Source organism: Tupaia chinensis, unplaced genomic scaffold (assembly GCF_000334495.1).
Source record: "Tupaia chinensis unplaced genomic scaffold, TupChi_1.0 Scaffold143631_1, whole genome shotgun sequence".
Lineage (NCBI taxonomy): Eukaryota > Metazoa > Chordata > Mammalia > Scandentia > Tupaiidae > Tupaia > Tupaia belangeri.
In genome coordinates this window covers 767671-783990 of record NW_006203479.1, presented here as the reverse complement: position 1 = coordinate 783990, position 16320 = coordinate 767671, and the positions used below count along the sequence as shown (strand labels likewise).

Here is a 16320-nt window from a genome sequence, read left to right as displayed (position 1 = left end):
AGACAGAGGTTGAGAGTGAGAGAGAGAGGAAGTGAGAAAGCAAGCCACCTCAAGATTCAGGACTTGAACCCTGGTCAGCCATGTGGGAGTGTCCAGAGCCTTAATCACCACGCCACCTGCTGGTCCCCCCACTCTGGTTTTACAAATAAAGTTCTATCATAACCTATCATAACCTAGTCATACATGTGTGTGTTGTGGCTGCTCTCTCCCCTCAGGCAAGCGTGAGTAATTGCACAGGTCATCTCGCCTACAAAGCCTGCTTTTGCAACTCCTCATCTAGACTTCTATATAAACACAACAAAACATTCTTTGTTTTTTTTAAGAGTTATTTTTTATTTAATTTTATTTCTTATTATATTTTAACTTGATCAGAGAGACAGAGAGGGAAAGTTAAAAAACAAGCCGCAGGGCTCAGGACTTGAACCGTGCGGTTGGCCATGTGGGAATCCATTGTCTTAACCGCCATGCCACCTGTTGTCCCCTGTAATACACATTTTTTGACAAAAGAAGTCCTTAGGTTTTTGTGTCTTGGCCTAGTGAGTTATTTTACTCATTTGTTTTCTTAATTTATATCTTTGTTTGGTCTTCATAACTTTAGCTGTTACTTTTTGTTTTGCCTCATTCTCTCAGCACCTTATCCTGGTTACCATTTGGTGATGACACTCACAATTAATTTCATCTATAGCTCCAGTTCCTTCCCAGGATTATTTTGAACCAAATTTTAGACATTGCTGTATCTACAAGTATTTCAGTTATGTCTAAAATAATAAAGATTTTTCTCCTTTCTTTTACCTAAAAGAATTAATATTAATTTCATTTGCTAAATTTATGGCACTAAAATAAAATGTCTTATGATTCAGGCATCTTATCATATATGAAATGTTTCACTGAACTGTTCCAATGATGTTATAAATTTTAATTTTGAAGTCTACTGTTTTTCTTGTCTTCAAGGAACCTACACATTGTGAAGCTAACCCTGACTTGATCTTTGAAGATATGGAAGTTATGACAGACTTCGAACTACATGTACTTTGTAAACAGTATCGACACATTAACAGCTTCCAGTTAGACATGGACTTGATTTTAGATTCTGGAAAATTCCGAGCTTTAGGACGTATCTTGTCTGAATTGAAACAGAAGGTATTCAAGAACAATGGCACTCCTTTTGTATTTTCTCCATTAGTGAAACTTGCTAAAGCAATTCTGACATGAATTGACATTCTTAAAACTTTAGCCTATATCTGTGAATACATTCATTGATGAACCCAGTGTTTTAAACATTTCTCTTAACATACTCGCACATACATTTTCCTGGTTACTTCTTTACTTCTGTGGAAACTCAGAAAAACACAATGAAAGGTATAGTGTGAATCTGTATTGATGCATTTAAAAAAATAACCTTGGGGCCAGCAGATGGCGTATGATGGTTACATTGCTGGACTCCCACATGGCTAACCAGGGTTTGGGTCACAGATGTGGTGGCTTAAAAATCACGCTGGGCACATGTGTGTGCATGCCCACCCAAGATTCTGAGAGGAGAATGGAGAAGGGATTGTGGCATGGCCATCCACCCTGGGGGGAGTGATTTCTGACTCCCCCTCCATACTGTCTCTGTTTCTTTCTCTCTCTCTCTCTCTTCAGTCAGTACATGTGCCGTAAATCAAAAACTTCTAGAAAAGAAAAATACTTAACATTATTTCATAGATGACAATTTGTGTAATAGCTTAAAAATTAGCATTTTGAAGAAGCTATTTGTTAACTAGTTATTTAAGTAATACTTCAGTTTATGTGTGAAATAGTATAAATTTGTAAGGTTGCAATCCAGGCGGTTTTTATGCAACTTACTCATACTTGCTGAAATTTTTCTGTGATGATAAATATTTAACCGTTCTCAGATCAAACTGAGATTTAATTTTGGCTTTTAAGTTGAGGTGTAGTACATTCACACATAACGTAAAACAAAAATTTTAAGAATCATTACTTTTTTTATTAAAGCATAAATTGATCATTCGATAATTGTATCATAAGGAATTTTCTGCAGACTTGTCAACATGCTATGGGTAACACTTCTAATTGTTTAAACCTAGCAAGGCTTTGAGTTCTACTATTTTGACTTGTCTGTTCCTGATGCGTGTGTGTGTTTTCACAGGGCGATAGAGTTGTGTTATTTAGCCAGTTTACCATGATGCTGGATATTTTAGAGGTTCTCCTAAAGCATCAGCAGCACAGGTACATCAGATTAGACGGGAAGACTCAGATTTCGGAAAGGTTGGTATACTTCGCTTCATGTTGAGAAAAGCACTCGTTATTTATCAGAGGTTTAAATGTGTAGTACTTGGTAGAATTTTGTTACTTCTGAGTCTCAAGTTCGGGGATTTGATCATGCAAACAATGGGGAAAATTCTTTTAAAATTTTTTCTGAATTGTAGGTGCATGTTTTTTGAAAAAGCTATTACATACTTTTTAGGGTTTTCCCCTTGAAAGCTCAAATTAAAGGGTCTTATCTTTAATCAAAACTGGTTTAAATCTAAGGCGTTTCATATTATAATGGTAATTCTGTTTTTAAAGTTTCCAGAGGTTCAGAAGATTGTCTTAAAAATAAGGAATGGGGACAGCCAGTGGCGATGGTGAAGGTGGCTGGCTCCCACTTGACTGCACAGTTTGAGTCCAGATCTAGTGGCTTTTATTTATTTATTTTTGTAAGAATTACTCTATTTAACTTTATTTATTTATTTTACTTTGACCAGAGAGGGACAGAGCAAGGGGGTGGGGAGGAGTGAGAAAGCAAGCCACCTGGTCCGAGACTCAAACCGCAGTTGACCATGTGGGAGTCCAGCATCCCTAACCAACATGCCACCTACCAGTCCTTCTAGCGCCTTTTAAAACATGCTGGGTGCATGTGTGTGCATTACCTACCTTCCCGCTCTCTGGCAAGTACAAATGCCCTGCAGCGCACTTTTAAAAGAGAAGAAAAACAATAGTTCCTTTAAACACAAAGATAAGAATTCCTTTTCTTTTTCTTTTTCTTCTTTTTCCTTTTTTAATTGCCAGAGTACACTTGAGCTTCCAGAGAGAAAGAGAAAGAAATGTGGGCACACACACACACAGATGATCCCAGTGTATTTTTCAAACTGCAGGGGTGGGACCACGATTAGAACTGTGGAAGGATGTGTGGGATCCAGCTCCCTTAACCACTAGGGGGGCCAGACCTTAAAATGCTTTTTCTCTGTGTGTGAAGTCGTGGTACTGTTTTGATTTGTTTTTTTAATCAGCTAGAGTGATTTTTTTTCCTATACTACAATAAAGATAAAAATCACACTAAAAGAGATTACATTGATTTGATACAGTTTGTTCTCGCGATCCTTGGTTCCTCGGGTGTATTTCTTCTGCTTACAGCTGATAGACTTCTGCCAAGGTTGAACGTTAGCCATATACAGGGACTGGCAGGTGACTTAGTAGTTAAGGGTGCTGACTCCCACATGACCAGCTGTGGTTCAGTCCCAAACCTGGTGGCCTGCTTTCTCGATTTCCCTGTCTGTCTCTTACTCTGTCCATCTCTGGTCAAAATAAAATGAATAAATAAGGAAATAAATAATAAAAATAATTCTTAATTTTAAAAAAAGGCACCATATGCAGAATTCAGGTTAAGCAAAAAATCAACAAAGGACAGAATAACCCTTTAGGAATTAATCAAATCTGAGTAGTTGAATTAAAGTACGAGTTAGTAGGGAGAGTAATAATGGAGAAAAAAAGTTGTTGAATTGGGAAGGTCATTCATTAATGAAGCCACAGGAAAAATAACTATAATGCCAAGAGTGTCTACTTATAGCCTCAGCTTTCTTTTAAATAATTATTTATTTGTTTTTAATTTGACCAGAGAGGGACAGAGTAAGAGAGAAAGGGAAAATAAGAAAGCAAGCTGCCAGGTCCAGGACTCAAACCACAGTTGGCCATGTGGGAGTCCAACTCCCTTAACTACTACGCCATCTGCTGGCCCCTATTTCTTCAGCTTCCTTTTCCATGTGATGTGATTACTTCATTTTTACTTCTGCTATATACTCTTCAGTGAGGTTTAACTGTATATGTTTATCTTACAGGATTCATCTGATTGACGAGTTTAATACCGATATGGATATCTTTGTGTTTTTGCTGTCAACGAAAGCTGGTGGATTAGGAATAAATCTGACTTCTGCAAATGTTGTTATACTTCATGATATTGATTGTAATCCTTACAATGACAAACAAGCAGAAGACAGATGCCATCGAGTAGGCCAGACTAAGTAAGTGCTTTCAGTGAAGTGTACTTTTAGTCAAATGTTGGTTTAATTGTATTGTATAACAACATACAGTATGTTGGATTCCCTGTCTTCATTTTTATTCTTTTCAGCAAAGCATAGCTTCCGGTGTTTTTATTGCCTACAGTGTTGACCATGAACTCCACTATGTAACCTGTCCATTTTCTTGTCATTAAAGTAACCTGCCACCCAACCCCAAGTATTCTGCAGTTCATGAAGTAGTATCAATGGTTTAGTACCCTTGAAAAAGTTTCAAAATTGTGGGGCCAGCCAGTTGTGTGGTGGTTTAAGGCACTGGAGTCCCACATAGCCAAATGCAGTTCGAGTCCTGGACCCAGCAACTTGAGGATCATGACAGGCACTTGTGTTTGTGTGTGTGCCCCAAATCCCAAGAGGAGACTGGAGGAGAAGGGATTGTGGTGTGGCCCTTTCCCTGGGGAGTGTGTGGGGGTATGATTTCCCACTTTCCTTTTTCCGTCTCTCTGGGGAGCACACACACACACACACACACAAAGTTTAATAATTAAAAACGCTTGATGGGCCATTTAAGAGCCAGATAGTCTTGGTAATATACATTCTGTTGCTCCTCTGCTGCCATTTAGGAAATAAATTTTTTGTGCCGTGGGTTAGTTTAGGTGAAGGTTAATTTTAACATTGATCACAGGACTAGAAAGAGGTGAAAGTAAGCACAACTCACCTCTACTTAAATGCATGAACAGCAGTGCCTTTTTTGTTGAGAATTTTACTGTCTTTCCAAAAGGCATTTATATATTTGCTTATAGACTAAATATTTGCAAATATGTTTTGTGGAGGTTTCTATTTTACTACGTTGCCTTTCTGTATAGTATTTCTTGGAACCTGATAAGCAAAACTTATTTTTCTGAAATGTAATTTCTATCTGAAGAAAGAACTGCTTGTTGTAATACGGTTTTAACAATTACTTTTTTTTAGAGAGCTTTTTGCTATAGGACACGTGCACTCGCCAGGGACATAGACAGACAGAAAGTGAGAAATTACCCCCTAGTGGGGATGGCCACTCTGCAATCCCTTCTCCATTTTCCTCTCGGGATTTTGGGCATGCACACACACGCTCCTGGTATGAATTTTAAGCCACGGAGTCTGGGACTCAAACCACAGTCAACTATGTAGGTAGTCTAGCTATTTAACCATTACATCATCTGCTGGTCCCATCAATGACTTTTTTTTTTTAAGAACTATTTTAGGGATTGGCAGTTGGCCAGGAGAATGGAGGAGAAGGGATTGCAGAGTGGCCATCCCCCCCGGGAGGTGATTTCTCACTTTCTGTCTCTCTGTCTTTCTGGTGAGCACATACGCCCTATAGCAAAAACCTCTCTCAAATAAAAAAAGAATTATTTTATTGAACTTTATTTATTTATTTTTTATTTATTTTATTTTATTTTGACCAGAGAGGGATACAGAGAGCGAACGAAAGGGAAAGTGAGAAAGCAAGCCGCCAGATCTGGGACTTGAGCTGCAGTCGGCCATGTGGGAGTCCAGTGCCTTTAACCACATGCCACCTGCCAGCCCCACCATCAGTGACTTTTTAAATACAAATGTCTTTGTGTTCTCTTGGATAATAGCAAAGGGTGTCTAAAGTGAACTGCTCAAAAATGTCAGTCTGAAGTGGTTTGAGTAAAGAAACTTAAATTTAGTGATATCTTTGTTAACAATATTCAAATTATTCTGATTTAATTTAGATGCTGTTTATATATATATATCGATAAATTCATAATTAGTAATCAATATATCTTGTAATTTTTTTTAGAGAAGTACTAGTTATAAAATTAATAAGCCAAGGGACAATTGAAGAATCCATGCTAAAAATTAACCAACAGAAATTGAAGCTAGAGCAAGACATGACTACAGTAGATGAAGGTAAGCTGTTTGTGAGTGGAAACTTCATTGTTCGTTTATATAGACTAGACATTAAATTCGTCATTGTAAGGGGTAGCAACGGTGCCCGAGTCCGATGCTATGATCCGGTTTGGGATGAGAAGGTAAGCATGCTTGTATCCAAAGTACAGCAGGTAACAATTACGACCCTCTTGTCAGAGCTGATCAGACACTTTGACTTGGGAGAGTACTGTCCCTTCCATCTTTTACCTTTTTTCTGCTATCAGAATATCCCAGAAATATAATTTTTTGATTTAGATGTACAATTTTATCCGCAGATTTATGGCTTGCTTACTTTAAAAGTACTATTTGTAGGCCCAAAGCTTTACAGTACATGACATAATATATTTTATGACGTGATTAATCTTATTAAGAAGTCTAATATTTTCATTGACTTAATTTTGACTGGTAAACATTTATTTTACTAGTGCTTGTTTTTTCTTTTTTCCTTTTTTTTTTTAAAAAGAGAGAGTTTTGCTATAGGGCACATGCACTTGTGAGAAAGAGAGACAGAGAAACAGAAAACAAGAAATCACTCCCCAGGGGAATAACTATGCTGCAATCTCTTCTCCTCCATTCTGCCCTTGGTATTTTGGGCATCCACACATACGTGCCTGGGGTAAGTTTCAAGCTGCAGGTCCAGGACTTGAACCGCAGTTGGCCATGTAGGAGTTCAGTGATGTAACCATTAAGCCACTTTTTGTGCCCAATTTTTTTTTTTTTTTTTTTTTTTTTTTTTCATTTTTTGTGAAATTAAAATATTTTTGCACTTTTGAATATTTTGAAAATTTGATAATTCACCTTTTTAGATTGAAGTAGTTGTCCTAGGAAAAAAATCTTCAGAGAAATGACTCCTCTTCATCCTACAGAAAAGAATTACTTTAAACGTTTATAAGTTTACAGGACGAATACCATGACCTGGTGGGTAAAGGAGTCGGATCCCACATGGCCAACTACACAGATCAAGTCCTAGACCTAGCAGCTTAAGAAATATGCCAGGCCTGCATGTGCGCATGCCCCAAGTCCCGGTGAGAGGGAGACGTGGAGGAGAGGGGATTGCAGCATGACCGTGCCCACAGTCGTGGTGCGGCAGCTTTCCTTATCCCACTCTGTATCTCTGGTGAGCACAGGCACCCTCTGGGTTATTTTTTAAAAAAAGGAAAATAGAAAGCATGGGGCTGGCAAGTGGTGTGTGGTTAAGGCTCTGGACTCCCACATGGCTGACCATGGTTCGAGTTTTGGACCTAGTGGCTTGCTTTCTCACTTTTTTCCTCTCTCCGTCTCTCTCTCTCTGGTCAAATTTTTTAGAAAAGAGAAAATAATGAATGAGCAAGGGGATCTGCAGACTCCCTGGATGTGTCTGCCCTGTTCACAGGGAAGAGTGGGCAATGTGCTCTCCTGGTTGTAGACTGTAACCAGGGTGTGTGTGTCGGGGGGGGAGTGATTGGCTTTGTTGCATTTCACTCACCTCTGGTTTTAAAACTAGGCATGGCGGAACCAGCAGTTAGCATAATGGCTATGTCGCTGGACTCCCACGTAGTCGACCACAGTTCGAGTCCTGGACCCGGTGGCTTAAACTCACGCTGGGCACATGTGCGTGCGTGCCCAAGATCCTGAGAGGAGAATGGGGAAGAAGGGATTGTGGTGTGGCCATCCCCCCTGGGGGATAATTTCTCACTTTCTGTGTCCCTGACCCCTGTCCCTCTCTGTCTGTCTGGCGAGCGCACACGCCCTATAGCAAAAACCTCTGCAAAAAAAAAAAAAAAAAACTAGTCATAGATACAATATAGTCAGCACATATTTATGAATTGCAGGCTGTGCCATTTGTCAGTAACCAGTAAATTAATAAGTCAGTTTATCTAAAAATATTCTGTTTAATTGAAAGAATCGGGGGTGGCTCTATTCTTTGTTACCATGATAAACACTGGGTGTTGTCATGTCTGAGGAAATCCTAAATAATTTTTTATGAGTTCCTAGATATTGGAATCTGCTGTCATTGAACTATGGGGCAAATAAGAGATACATAAAAAGTAAAGGGGTTGATTTAGTCCTCAACTTGTATTCTCTACTCAGAATTTTGTTTATTTGGATGGAATGGGTATAAGTTAGTGATTATAATTTAGAGCAAAAGGAAGGGTGTAGATCAAATTATAATTTTGTTTTGGTTGGGATTTGGGGGCTTTCTTGTCTGTGTTTTTCCGACTCGGTTTGTTACATACGTGTTTTTCTTCTGTGTAGCAAACATGAGAAGTATCACGTGCTATGTATGAATAAGTTGCAGTCCAAACTAGCTGTATGCACGTACCTTTCCACATCTGTGCAAAGTCAGCAAACCAACCTTAGAGTGCGGTGCTGACAGTGTGGGCGAGAACACCGAGGAGTAGCCCTGACCGTGTGGGGCTGAGGGAAGTTTGTAATTACGGGGGTGGACACCGAGGCGAACTGGGCCTGGGTAGGTAATAGGATTCATTCGTAAAGTATTGTGATGACACTTGCAATGCCGCTGTCTGACCTGCAGGCGATGAAGGCAGCATGCCCGCAGATATAGCCACTTTACTGAAAACGTCGATGGGCCTGTGAAGGAAGAGCCGTGAATTCCTAGCTGAGGAGGAAATCTCAACTTGGTGCACTCAAGGACATTTACATTATGATGACCATGGGGTTTATGAGCATTTGTAACTTTTTATAATTTCCATATTGCATTTCTCATAGTACGGACAACTTTTTTGCCACTAACTGAATTCTCCAGATGCTCACTCAAGAAATTTCCAAAAAAAACAAAAAGCCACAAATACGTAGTCCTGAAGATGTTGAAGAATCATTTTACAAAGCAGTTTTCTGAATGGGGATTAGTTGGTGATTGTTTGTAACAAATATGCTAATGCTTTAGAAATGTCAGTATTTTTGTAATTATTTCTACCTCCAAATATATATATATTGTCTTTCACTGGATAATGTGTGTAGATTTTTACATGTGCCTTATTTGACAATGCTTACGTCTTGTTTTGGCTTGTCTCATTTGAAGGTCTTTTTATTATGTTAGTTTCAAGATGCAGCTGTATAGAGTATATAGCTTTGATTTTATTGCTATTTGAAGCAGATGTTCACCAATGTCAACAACAACTCAACCTGAACTTTAAGGTGGCATTTCATGTTCTGACACCCCCCAGGTCTTCTCAATACTTCTGTTAAGACGAATTACTTTGGCTCAGCACTAAGTTGTTTTCCAGTGACTAGTAACTCCAGCAGCCCTCCCCCACCCCCACGCTTCCACGGATTAATTCCCTCTCTTCATTTCCCGGGGCACTGGTTGTGCTTCTTCTTCTGTCTGTCCTTGTGCATGTTTTGTTGGTTTCCCACACCTGGCTTTTGCTTCTCTTGACACTGTTGCCCGGTCACTTCTCCAGCTGTCCTCCTCTCTGAGCAGTAGTTCCTGCCGCCTCTCCATGCGAAGTGTGGGTGACATTTTCCTAGCCCGGCAGTGGAGGTAACTTCAAGCGATTTCACTTCAAAGCAGACCAGATGTGACTTGATATTACGGCAGCATTAGGTACTGCGTGGAAATAGGTCAGTGGCTTTAATCTCCCACCAGAATCTCATTTACCAGTGTCCTGGAGTCGAGGACCGCCTGGAGAGAGCCGTTGTTCACTTCCGATTCGGTGTGGGTGAGAAAGTGAAAAATAGAAGAAGTAAAGTTGTCTATTTGATATTTAACTCTTTATTAAATCTTATGTTAAAATTTTGCCTGTCAGTCTATATTGCTGTTTTTTATTATACATCGGTTTCTTTGTATAACTTGTGAGTTTCATGTGTTTTGTTTTTATTATGTAAATATCATTATAAATAAACTTATTTATAAATCAAAGAATTGTTCATTATTGGAGCTCAAATTTTTCAAGGCATCCTAACTTTCCTAACTTGCTCAGATGCTAACCTTTGGCTTCAGAAGGTGAATGAAGCTCTTCAGTGATTCTTAAGCTGTTTTGGATTCGGAAAACTCATTGTTCAGTAGACTTCCCAATCTCGAAGTTCCAGTGAACATACTGAATATATTTTAGTGCTGAAAGGAATCTGCGAGTGTTAGTACTACCTCTTCTTGCGTCCGCGTACCCAGATGGCTTAGTCAACGTGTTGAGAATATTACTTTTTAAAATCTCCTAATGGATTTCTAGAAGTTCTCTGCAGTCGTGTGTCTTCAGCAATAGCTATTTCTTCTGTCGTCGCCATTGTCGTCGTCACAGCCTTATTTTTATCTAATGAAATGTAGTTGTAATGCTCTATTATGTCTCGGGCTTAATAAAAATATTTGTGATCATAATTTGTATTTTCACACCCTTTTTAATAGTTTCTAACCCTCCCTCCCGTTACTCTTAAGAATAATATTGAGCAGGGACCAGCAGTTGGTGTAATGGCAGTGTCGCTGGACTCCCACGTAGTCAGCCATGATTTGAGTCCCAGACCCAGTGCCTTAAACTCACGCCGGGCACGGGTGCGTGCGTGCCCAAGATCCCAAGAGGAGAATTGCGGCATGGCCATCCCCCCTGGGGGGGTGATTTCTCATTTTCTGTCTATCTCTTTCTGGCAAGCACATGTACCCTATAGCAAAAACCTCTCTCAAAAAAAAAATATTGAGCACAATAAGATAATCTGATGTGCTTTGTGTCGTCTGTGTGTTGATAAATCGGAATGTATGACTGTATTCTCAGTCTCTGGATTAGGCTGATGCCACTCGGTGTCGTAGTCCAGTCAGTATCAGTAGAGGACACACGGGGCCGCTATTATTGGGAGACATGTTTCGACCAGTGGAAGCAGCCCTGCCCTTTCCCACCCTCCTTTTTAAATGAGAGAGCAGGAAGAGGGAAAGACAGCAAGCCATTTTTGAGAGTCTGGCCTTTGGCAATCCTCTGCCCCACCCTGCTTCAGCTCCCACCGCAGGTGTTTTCTGCCATGCTCGACCCGGCCAGGGGGCCAGCCTGCAGGGTCAGCCTCATGGCCACAGCGCTCATCTATTGCACCAACCTTGCTTGGCCGGGCCAACCTTTGGTTTGGTTTTTTAATGCAAGTCAGGGATGAAGACAGTCCTCCTGTCTTCACAGCCATTCAGCACCCAGTAGACCTTCTGATTTGTCTGTAGATACTTAGGTTGAAACATGAGCTGCTGTTTTTTAACTTTACTTTCTAACAGATGGTGTACCCGAGATTAGATCTTAGAGAGGCGGGGTTTCTGGGCGCTTGCAATGTGTGTGATCTTAAGTGCATCACTAGCAGTCCATAAAATTGATTTCGGTGTAACTCTTCCTAGTCCAGTTTTTATTCTGATTATGCCTCTACCTCCTCCCCCGTGGTCTTCCTTTTTAAGCAAGGCGATGTTTAACTTGGGTACAGATGGCATGATGGAATGTGATGTCTTTCAGTATGAAACGGTGGCCCGAACGTTCAGCTGAGCCTGAAGATGTCCTGAGGAGACCTGCCGTTTTAGACTTGTTGCGATTTGTAGAAACACAGGATTGACCTTTTTCTGTGTGTGCATAATTTTGCCTCAGCTCTTATTTATCACTTTTACTAAATTCTGTTGTAATATTTTCATTGGAATTTGCCAGAATGCAATAATGTGGAAGACATTGGTGACATAAAGTTACTACCTTCATGATCTACTTTTATTGTTTGAAGTTGATTTTATTCACGAGAATGTGTATGTGCACACGCTAGAGAGACAGACAGACAAGCATCGCAGACAGGGCCCTGCCGTGCTGCAGTCCCCTCCCCAGCCCTCCAGTTGTGAATCTGAACCCGTGGTAGGCCACGTGGCTCCCTGCTCTGCTGCTGTTCAGTCTGCTGTCACCTGTACCACCAAACCTGGCTAAATCTAGAGTATTACATTTCTTTTGTTAAAGATTTTTTTTTTCTTTAGAATACTTTGATGACATGATAGAGGCCTTTAAGATGAGAATCATTTATATTCTATTACCATCTGTTTTTAGAGATTTTTGCTATAGGGCATGTGCACTCACCAGAGAGAGAAACAAAGTGAGAAATCACTTCCCCACCCCTGGGGACGGCCATGCAGCAATTCTCGTCTCTCTTCTCCTCTTGGGATTTTGGACATGCATGCACATGTGCCTGGTATGAATTTCAAGCTGCCAGGTGTGGGACTTGAACTGCGGTTGGCCATATGGGAGTCCAGTGCCTTTACCACTATGCCACCTGCTGGCCCCACCATTTATTTAACAGCAACTGATTGGAAAAAAAAAATTTGTTTTTGGTCCAAAGAATTGTTTTATTTTCTGAGAGAGGAAGACAGTTACCCTCAACAGGATGTCGTCATAACCACAATCCCCTGGCCCCAACTTTTCCAGCCACCTGGAGTCATGGGTTTGTACATTCACCTGGTGTGCACACACTGACCTGGGACCTGAATCTGTGGCCTGCCTGGGGCTCCAGCATTGCAGAGCAATGTCCCAGCCTGTATCTCCAAGGCTGGACCACACTTCATTTTCACGGGTAATTCTTAATTTATAGGGTGACATTTTTTGCCCAGTTCCATAGAACATTGGAAAGAAAGAAGGACTTCAAATAAGATGATACTTAGCTGGACTTCACTGTTTGCTCTCAAACGTTCCCCCGTGTGTGTGTGTGCCCATGCACACGCCTTGGCTTCTTAACTCCTCTCTCACCTCTGCACTGCATTTTAAATGTAAGGCTCGCTGTTCATTGGTCTGTTTCCCTATATGATGATGGTATTAAGAAACTCCGAGATTTACAATACTGACTGAAGCCTGGTGTTCTAGGGCTGGCCCCTGAGCACAGCAGTTACATGCTGTGCATAAAAGGCTGGGTCCCATGTGGCCAACCATGGCTCAAATTCCAGCCCCAGTGGCTTAAGGGTGGGGGGGGGAAGGCATGTGTGCATGCCGCAGAACCCTGACAGGATGGAGGGATGAAGGAGAAAGGTTGCAGCATGAGCACTCTTCGTGGGGTGTGTTTTCTCCCTCTCTTCTTCCCAAGCACACATTCTCATTGGCAATTTTTTTTGATGTTCTAATAATTAAAGTTTAAAATGAGCTTCTAGGGAGGCCCAGCTGCAGAGGTGTGCACTGATAAGATCACATCTTCAGGCCGAAGCCACATGGGAGGCCCGGGTTCAATTCCCAGTCCAGTGAGAACCAGGTGTGGTCGTTCCAGCTACCTGGGAAGCTGAAGCAGGAGGATAACAGCAGAGCAAGACCTGGTCATTAAGAAACAGAAGGATGGGACCAACAGATGGCGTAATAGTTGCGTTGCTGGACTCTCACATAGGTGACCACAGTTTGAGTCCCGGACCTGGCAGCTTAAAACTCACGCCAGGCACATGTGCAATGCGTGCCCAAAATCCCAAAAGGAGATTGGAGGAGAAGGGATTGCAGTGTGGCCATCCCCCCAGGGGACTGATTTCTTGATTTCTATCCCTCTGTCCCTCTGTCTCTCCAGCCAGCACACACACCCTATAGCAAAAAATCTCTCCCAAAAGAGAAAACAAAAGGGTTTGTGAGAGATCATCTAAATGCTGCTATTTGGAATATTCCACTAAAATGGATATTTTAGAGTTACTTGTTTAATTTTATTTATTATTTAATTTGAGCAAAGAGACACAGAAATAGAGAAAGGGAAAGTGAGAAAGCAAACTGCCAGGTCTGGGACTCAAACCGTAGTTATGTGGGAGTCCAGTACCTTAACCACCACACCACCTGCTGGCCCCCAAAATGGCTTATTCCATTCAGGCAGTCCTCACCTCGCACAGTGGTGTGGCGCTGTTCCCGTGACTGCACGTGGAAGGTGCAGAATGGCCGTAGCTGTCACTGGGACCTTATGATTACCCGTGACCTTCAAATATATTTGTCAAGGGACCAGCAGTTAGCGTAATGGCTATGTCGCTGGACTCCCAGGTAGTCGACTGCAGTTCAAGTCCTGGACCCGGTGGCTTAAAACTCACGTAGGCTTGTGTGCGTGCGTGCCCAAGATCCCGAGAGGAGAATGGAGAAGGAGGGATTGTGGCGTGACCATCCCCCCTGGGGGGTGATTTCTCACTTTCTATCTCTCTGTCTGTCTGGCGAGTGCATGCACCCTATAGCAAAAACCTCTCCAAAAAAAAATTGTCAACACACGAAAAACATTGTTTTCTTATTATGAATGTACAAGGAAATGAAAATAGTGAAACATTCATTTAGGAACTGTAAAATGTTAGAAAAATTATCAGGAGTAATTTGAGCATCTTTTGTTTTTTTCCTTAACGCCTTGGCAAATTGTCATACTAAGTAGATCAGCTGCCAACATTTTACTGCTCTTTCAGTGCTGCGAAATACCTCTTACTTTTAATAGGCTATTTTGTAGAGCCATTTCAGGTCACAACAAAGGGGAGTGGAAAGTGCAGTTTTCATATACCTGGTCCTCCACATGCACAGCCTCCCCATCAACGACCTACACCCAATTGGTGCGTTCGTTCCAAATGACGAACCAACACTGACTTGCACTGTCCCCCAGCTTCGTGTTCACTCACTCTTGATGGCCTACATTCTGCAGGTGGCAACAAATGTGTAGGGCTCGGTGTCCGCTCCTGCAGTTTCAAAGAAAAAAATTTTTGCTGCCCCCAAAGCCATGAGCCTCCTGTTTAGCCCATCTTTCCCTTTAATCCCCAGCTGTCATGGACCCTTTTTATTTCTTACAAAATTTTCTCTTAAATTTGTTTATTTCTTCTATGAGTGAAGGAGACAGGCAGCACCCCCAGCGAGGACTGGACGGTACGACCCACCCAGCCTCAGCCAACCCCAGATCATGGGCACACTGGCCCATGCCCACTGCACTCAGGGAGGTCTCCATTTGCAAACCCAGAACCTTCTTGATCTCTTTCTGTTGGGTCAGACTCTTGGACACCACATTTTACCACAGAAAGAGATCAAAAAGGTTCTGGGTTTGCAAATGGAGACCTCCCTGAGTGCTCTGGGAGCTGGACAGTGTTTGCATAATACGCATTTTTCCATGAACTTGAAGACGACTCCTATATTGGGTAACAGTTTTCTGGGTTTTTTTGTTTGTTCATTTTAATTTCCAGAGGGCATGTACACTCACCAGCAAGAGACAGAGAGAAAGAGAATTAGAAAACACTCCTCAGTGTGGCACGGTCAAGCCATAATCCCTTATCCTTCAGCCTGGGAGATTTTCGGCAAACACACACACGTCTGGCATGTTTTTCAAGCTACCAGGGCTGGGATTTGAACTGCAGTCAGCTATGTAGGATTTGGCTCTCTTAACCACTAGGATATAGGGCCAGCTCTCAGTTCTTAATCAGGTACGTGTTTTACCAATATTTTCTCCCAGTTTGTGACTTGATCTCTTTGTTTGTTTGTTTTTAAATCAGTGTCCTTTGAAGCATCTACATGTTTGTTTTTGTTTTCGTTTCGCCACAACTGCTTTCCTCATTTCTGTTGCTAAGTCCATCTAGAGCCTTTCATCTGTAGCAGTGTCAGGTTCCCATGGGTAGTTCTAATGTGTCTCTCTGTTTATGTTTGATATGAATTTCACCTTGGTATCATCATGCATTCTTCTGCTGAACTTCCATCTTTGTTGGTGAGTCTCTCCTTTGGTTACCCTTTTTTTTTTTTAAATGACTCAAGCAGGCAGTGTCACCATGCATGTAACTGTGAGTGGGTAACAGGTGAGCAGTGACCGGTCACTGTCCTGAAAAAGTGATATAACTATTGTTGGTCACGATGTGCATTTGCTATTTATTTTGTGATCTGTGGGCTGGAGAACCAGCAGCACAATTTGTATTTCATGCAATTACTCTCAGTTCATATACTGTGGTAACTGAAGTCCACATCATTTGGTGGGGGGGAGGTGTTGCTTAAACCATTGTGACTGAAATTCATGCACGTCAGAGCAGTTTGTGAGGTCTGCCTGGAATGTAAGCTACTTTTCCTTAATTAGAAATGACTGAAGCCATTCTGAAAACAAACAAACAAACAAAAACCCCTAGAAACTATGGCATTTTTTTTCTTTTTAAAGCAGAATATGGCAAAAGTGAAAGCCATGGGCCAGCGGGCAGCATGGTGGTTAAAGTGCTAGACACACCCATGGG

General features: G+C 41.5%; 1 protein-coding gene across 3 annotated transcripts in view; it reads left to right on the top strand.

Moving 5' to 3' along the window:
- SMARCAD1 (SNF2 related chromatin remodeling ATPase with DExD box 1) overlaps positions 1-10129 on the top strand; it is a 92486-nt gene extending 82357 nt beyond the window's left edge. For all 3 annotated transcript variants that reach the window (XM_006164496.3, XM_006164495.3, XM_006164497.3), the window contains 5 exons: positions 952-1140; positions 2150-2268; positions 4098-4280; positions 6082-6191; positions 8728-10129. In XM_006164496.3, coding sequence (XP_006164558.1) covers positions 952-1140; positions 2150-2268; positions 4098-4280; positions 6082-6191; positions 8728-8789 — 663 coding nt within the window. In that variant the 3' untranslated portion in view covers positions 8790-10129. The remainder of the gene's footprint in view (positions 1-951; positions 1141-2149; positions 2269-4097; positions 4281-6081; positions 6192-8727) is intronic.
- The last annotated feature ends 6191 nt before the right edge of the window (positions 10130-16320 follow it).